Here is a 6,097-nt window from a genome sequence, read left to right as displayed (position 1 = left end):
GCTGTCAGCAAGGCCCTCTAAACAAAGACCTCATTCAAAGTGTAAGTGATTTGTCTACAGTCCATGTTATGTAAAAGACTAAAATGAGCGTATAAATTTCTGCCACTGCCATTCACAAGTAAATGTCTGTACAGCATCTGATCCTTGATTGTGTTAAGTAACATATTATATTACACCTCCACCTGAAGAATTGTATGTGAATATGGACAGGGTACATTGAACAGCTGAGACAGATGTTCTGACTCCCAGCCGTGTTTTCGGAAACTAGGTCTTCTTCTTGAGTTCTTCAAAGCGTCGTGACAGGTCGTCAAAGTCAATGTCATCAGATGCGTTGGCGTTCGCTCCGAAGGAGGAGGCTGGGAGTGTGTCGGGAACAGATGGAAGTTCAGGAAGGGAAGAGTTGTCATAGATCTGAGTAGACGGGGCTGGGCCTGGAGAGATTAAAGGTTTTAGAAAGAAAAATATAACACAAGCAATTCAAAAAATAAATATTATATTAGGACCGAGCACATACCTGGGAGGACCTGGGAAGGATTAGAGGGTTTGATAGACAACACATCAATCTTAAAAAAAAAAACACATGAAAACATGTTAACAGCTTATTATCCATACATAGCAACTACTGCAAATAATCAATGCTGCTATAGTGATGCTGTGAAGGATTAGTATTATGAGGCGTGCACAGTGAGATAGAACAGACCCATGTAGTGAGTCAATGCAGTGAATATATGGAAACCTGGGACCTCGTTTATAAAGGCATGCACAGAACGATCCTAAACCTGAAAGAACTACAACTTGTATATATATATATATATATTTTTTTTACACACCTTTATAAATCCGAATTTGCCTCTCACTTTTGATGTAGGATGACATCTACGGAATTTAGGATTACATATGATCGTATTGTGCATTTTATAAATGAGGTCCCTGTTTCCATGCACAGTAGAGGATTTGTTGGGGTAAATGCTTCAAGGTGAATGTCACAAAAAGCAAAATCCAAAGAAAATATTATATTTTTGTATAAAGATAATGAAACATTTTAGGTGATATTATTTTCATAATTAACATTTCTCATTTTTACTACTAATAATATTCACTTCTTACTGATCTAGACAAAAGGCTTAATTCTCTTCAGGCCACCACACATCATTCTCTTCTTTTAATTTTGCCAGACATGTTCTTGACAACCCACATGAGATTCACCTTTTTAATATATTTCTTTGTGTGTGACTCACATACATCATATGGTTACTTAAAAGCATTTCCCCAAAAGGCCACACACATGGTGCAAGAGAGATCAGAATGGAGTGTTTTCGATTCTTTGCAGCCCGTAGCACATGCCTGTGTGAGATCAGAAGACTGACAACAGAGCAGGACTAACACAGCATGTGAACTGGAATAAACTACTCTTCCCTGCAAGGTGGAAAGGTTGTCTCCGTCTGTCTGGAAGAGTGGGAGGGGTGGTGATCACTTGCACTTACAGATTCATAGGTGGGTGGGCAGCTGGGAAGCTGTGGGGGTTGCCCTCCTCTCACTGGAGGCTGGAAGTTGCTAAAGCCATCATAGGTGCCAACAGGACCATTAAAGGGCTCCTGTAGGGGAAAACTATTTTAAACAGATTTCACAGCTAGGCAGACAATCAGACTTTTTAGATTGGTCAAATTAAATTAGTTTATTAGATCTTGGTCTTACAGCTCCTTTGGGCGCTGGGTAGTTGAAAGCTGTGGGCATGGGCATTGGCATAGGCATGCCTACAGCGGGAGCAGTAAATCCTCCTCCTCCACCCCCTCCGCCAGCTCCTGGCTTCTTGAAGTCGCTGTTCACATCAATCAGATCTGCCTCTTCACCCGGAGATACCTCTGGCTGGGAATGATAAGGATGAGGAACGTTTGCAACAAATGCTGCTTGTAGAGATGATGAAGTTGAAGAGGAAGAGAAAATGGATGCCTACCCGAACCATGGCATCAGGTTCATAGGGAACATTGTAATTTTTGGCGATCTCAATGAGGTAACGCTCCACCAAAATCTTGGGAGGGGCCTCCACGCTCAGTTTGTGAATAAGCTACAGAGATAAGGTTCATTATTAGTTAACAGCCTAAAAGCAGATATGTAAAACCAACTCCTTAAGCATTTATGATATTCTGAATTTGGCTTGGCTCTCAATCAATGTAAAGGGCTGTTTACGCCAGGAGGGTCAAACTCAATTCTTGGATGGCCGGAGCCCTGCAGAGTTTTGTTCCAACCCTGCTCAAACACACATACCATGTAGTTTTCAAATAAGCCTAAATGACTTGATTTGTTGGATCAGAAATTGAGTTTGACACCCCTGGTTTATACAAAGGATGGTAACTAGAATAAATTTTTTTTTCAAATTCAAATTCTTCATTAATAGGGAAGTCCACACCACAAATAAATTAACTATATTAGCATCCACATCACACCATTGTTAAAGTTATCGTTCTTGGTGTGAACAGGCCTTAAGGCCAGGGAATGATGTAAAAGTTGTATCTCTGACTGATTAAGGCTGGAATACACTACATGAATTTTAAAATCCAGGCATCACACACTTGCAGACTTTGTAAATGGTAAGAGAGAAAAACGAATGAGGATAACACACTACCAGACTTTCAACTAGCATTGACTCCTCTAAAAAGAGTGAATCAGTGCAAAAAAACTTGGCAAAAATCATGAAGTCTTCAAAAAAGTAACATGACACCTCTCCTTATGAAGCAGTATGATTTGAGGTAGATCAGGTGTGCTGTTCCATGTAAAAAAAAATGCCCTAATCCATGTATAAGCAATAGTTATTGTAATGTTCACCCAAACACACATTACTACGAGTTCATTTTATGGCCACTACCTCTAAACAAACACGTTTCATCATACCCTATCATTCACTGTTCCGATCTGGTTTGTCCTACATAGCTTTCCATACTCTTTGCTGTATTTGGCACACAGCTGATCTGAAACCTGTTAAAGGGAGGAGAAAAGACATGAATGATCCGTACTAGAACCACACCCCAGAAATAGATTAAAGACAAACACATGTGATACCCACGATCTTCAGTTCTGCCACTTCTGATTGCAGTCGAGGGGCAGCCCAGATGAGTGTGGATACTGCTTCTTGTAAGCCAGGGTCCAGTTCTCTGAAAAGAGAATTAAGAAGCACATGAGCAAAAAAATCCACATTTAAAAAATTTGAATTAAAAAAATTAAATGGTTTCTCACTTCATGGACTGTATTAAGCCAAAGCGGGTGAGCAGCAAATCACAATATAACTCCAGGATCTCCATGGCCTCCACCAAATAATCCTCTCTGATGATGTGCTCGACTCTGATCCTCGCACGCTCATCTTTGCCGGCCGACAAGTAGTCTGCGATCTCCTTGCGAGCCTTTTGGGCTAATTCAGCTAATTCAGATCAAACGAGTTCAAATTAGTTAAATCAACCAAACTTTAGAAAATGTGACAAACTTGTAGACAACCAAACTTACTTTTCTTCTTCTCAAGAAGCTTGAGGCGGTTTATGACCAGCCTGAGATTGACCCGAAGTCTCTCGGATTTAAACCCTCCACCAAGCATGATGGAGCTCTGTGGAGAATTGAGAGCCAGAGATCAAGTAAAAGGGGCGGAAAAGACTCAAAGCGGAGGTCAAAACAGTGTCCAAGGTATCTCACATGTTATGAAAGCTTCGGTGCAAGCATATATAGAGATTTGGATTGGAGATATGTCTCCTGTTTGGGGAGTGACGTCATTGCCATATCATGACAACAACACAATTCAGCTCTTAGGAACCTAATCACTTTAGGTCAAGCTTAAAAACCAGGAACCAAAGAGAAACTGTGTAAATGATAACGGTCGTCATTTACGCCAGGAAAAGCAGTGGCAGTACTATGGTATCTGATCAAAATACCGTGGTTCTTTTATATATACTAACTACAAAAAAAATATCACAGTAACGTTACATGTCCAGAAATATGGTAATAAGCAGGCACTTTTTGTCGGTTAAGTTACACTCTTATCCATTTAGAAATAGTAGTTTGTGCGTTAATTCAATTCTCTTACATGCTGACTGTATTAGTGTGTCACAACAGTTAGCCAAAACAAGTAAAAAAAAAGACATAAAACAGAGAAATAGATTAGCTGACAAGCAGTCACTTGTCATTACTTATGTAGATCGATTCGATGCATATATACTGAGCTCTGATGCAATATTACTGAACGTAAAAAATATATTTAAAACCGATTGTCAGAAATCTAACTGTTCAAACCAGGAAGTGACTCGATTAGCGGCTAGTGAAGCTAATTCAAGGCAGTAAACAAAACCCTCAAGAACCTATAGATATTGACAAATGATCAAAATATCGTGGATATCTCATAAATACAGTACAAAACGTAGAATGATTATCATATTTACATGTGAGGTCCTCTTCAGACGCTGGGAAGAGTCGGTTTCGATTAGAATGGTTGGGCGACTGCTCAGTTAGCATTCACTTCCGCATTGGGCGTGACTTCATCCTTGACGCTACACGTCACGTGATCGCCGGTGGAAAAAGCGCTTATAAAGGGAAAGCCCCGTCAGGGCGGAACATCACATGAGTTTAATGATGTCACGTTCGTGATATACATGACAATGTCATCTAGATCAGGGCTGCCCAACCCTGCTCCTGGCGATCGACTGTCCTGCAAAGTTCAGCTCAGTCCTAATCAAACACACCTGAAGCAACTAATTAAAGTCTTCAGGGTCACTTCAAAAAGATGTGTCTGATTAGGGTTGGAGCTAAACTTTGCAGGACAGTCGATCGGTTGGGCACTCCTGGTCTAGATAATCAAGTTGGCAAGAAATACCTGAGCTCATTAGTCACTACCTATTAAAATAGGCCAAATAATTTGTCAGAATAGACTGAGACTGTTGTGCTGAAAACAATAGTCAAACAACAATACATTTTTAAGATGTGAGTGCAGCACTGTAGCACTGTATAGGCTTGTGTGTTTATGTTCGTATGAAGAATGAAAACAAAACACTTAAAATCACACATTGGATCTTGAACAAAATATTTAAATTGAAAATCTTTACTTAAATACAATTTGTAATTCCTTGAGAATAAAATGATGTGACAATGGTTAAAAATCATCAACCCAGTGAGGGCTCACAGGACTGGCAGGAACCCAGGGCACATTGCACCAGCAAAAGGTCTGACAGTGGCTCTGAGGATTTCATCCCGTTACTTAACGGCAACAGCCTCCGAGAATATTCCTTCCCACACCATCACATCATTGGAAATGTAAACATTTTTCTTCTGTTATCTGACAACTTTGGTTAGATATATTGTCTCAGTATCATATTTAAGCAGAGGAGAGGTGTAAACATGGACACATCTCACTGCTGCCATCATTTGGAGAAAGTGAGAACCATCTGCTATTAAAAGACTTCAGATGGAGGAATCATAGTGTGAAACTACTTAAATATTCCGAGTAGATATTGGAATTTTTATTTACCTAAATACTATGTGCAAGTTTTGGAAGATCATGCAATAGGAATCTAATATCAAAAAGCAAATTATTTTATATAGTATATTACCATAATTAGTTGTTTTGAATCAATTTGACCCTGAAAACTGTATTAAAGAGGCTAGTTTTCTGTTTGTAGGCACTACAAGGCAAGCAGTTAAAGGGTTAGTTCACCCAAATATTAAAATTATGAATCACCCTTATGTCGTCCCAAACCCGTGAGACCTCCGTTTATCTACGGAACACAGTTTAAGATATTTTAGATTTAGTCAATTTTTTGAAGCATCGAAAATACATTTTGGTCCAAAAATAGCAAAAACTATGACTTTATTCAGCATTGTTTTCTCACAGTCACCTGTCAATGTTCAGACTTCTGAAAAATCTTAGATGTATCTGATGGCTCCAACCAGTATTAATAATAATTAATAATAATAATAATTCATTACATTTATATAGCACTTTTCTTGGCACTCAAAGCGCTTTACATTGTCAGGGGGTATCCCCTCATCCACCACTAGTGTGCAGCATCCACCTGTATAATACAACGGCAGCCATAGTGCACCAGAACGCCCACCACACACCAGC

General features: G+C 39.5%; 1 protein-coding gene across 2 annotated transcripts; it reads right to left on the bottom strand.

Moving 5' to 3' along the window:
* Positions 1–210: 210 nt before the first annotated feature.
* Positions 211–4,587, bottom strand: LOC132109710 (IST1 homolog). 2 transcript variants are annotated; one of them, XM_059516016.1, is made up of 10 exons: positions 4,419–4,584; positions 3,496–3,592; positions 3,232–3,412; positions 3,062–3,149; positions 2,890–2,973; positions 1,955–2,065; positions 1,696–1,866; positions 1,485–1,595; positions 515–563; positions 211–431 (listed from the first exon to the last, which is right to left on the bottom strand). In XM_059516016.1, exons 2-10 carry the CDS (start codon positions 3,581–3,583, stop codon positions 265–267), a joined length of 1,050 nt encoding a protein of 349 aa, XP_059371999.1. In that variant the 5' UTR covers positions 3,584–3,592; positions 4,419–4,584; the 3' UTR covers positions 211–264. The 2 variants fall into 2 exon arrangements, with proteins under 2 accessions (XP_059371999.1, XP_059372007.1); XM_059516024.1 differs by lacking the exon at positions 515–563 and having other exon boundaries at positions 1,475–1,595; positions 4,419–4,587.
* Positions 4,588–6,097: the final 1,510 nt, after the last annotated feature.

Source organism: Carassius carassius, chromosome 2 (genome assembly GCF_963082965.1).
Source record: "Carassius carassius chromosome 2, fCarCar2.1, whole genome shotgun sequence".
NCBI lineage: Eukaryota > Metazoa > Chordata > Actinopteri > Cypriniformes > Cyprinidae > Carassius > Carassius carassius.
The sequence above is the reverse complement of the archived record's forward strand: the minus strand, read 5'-3'. Positions and strand labels throughout refer to the sequence as shown.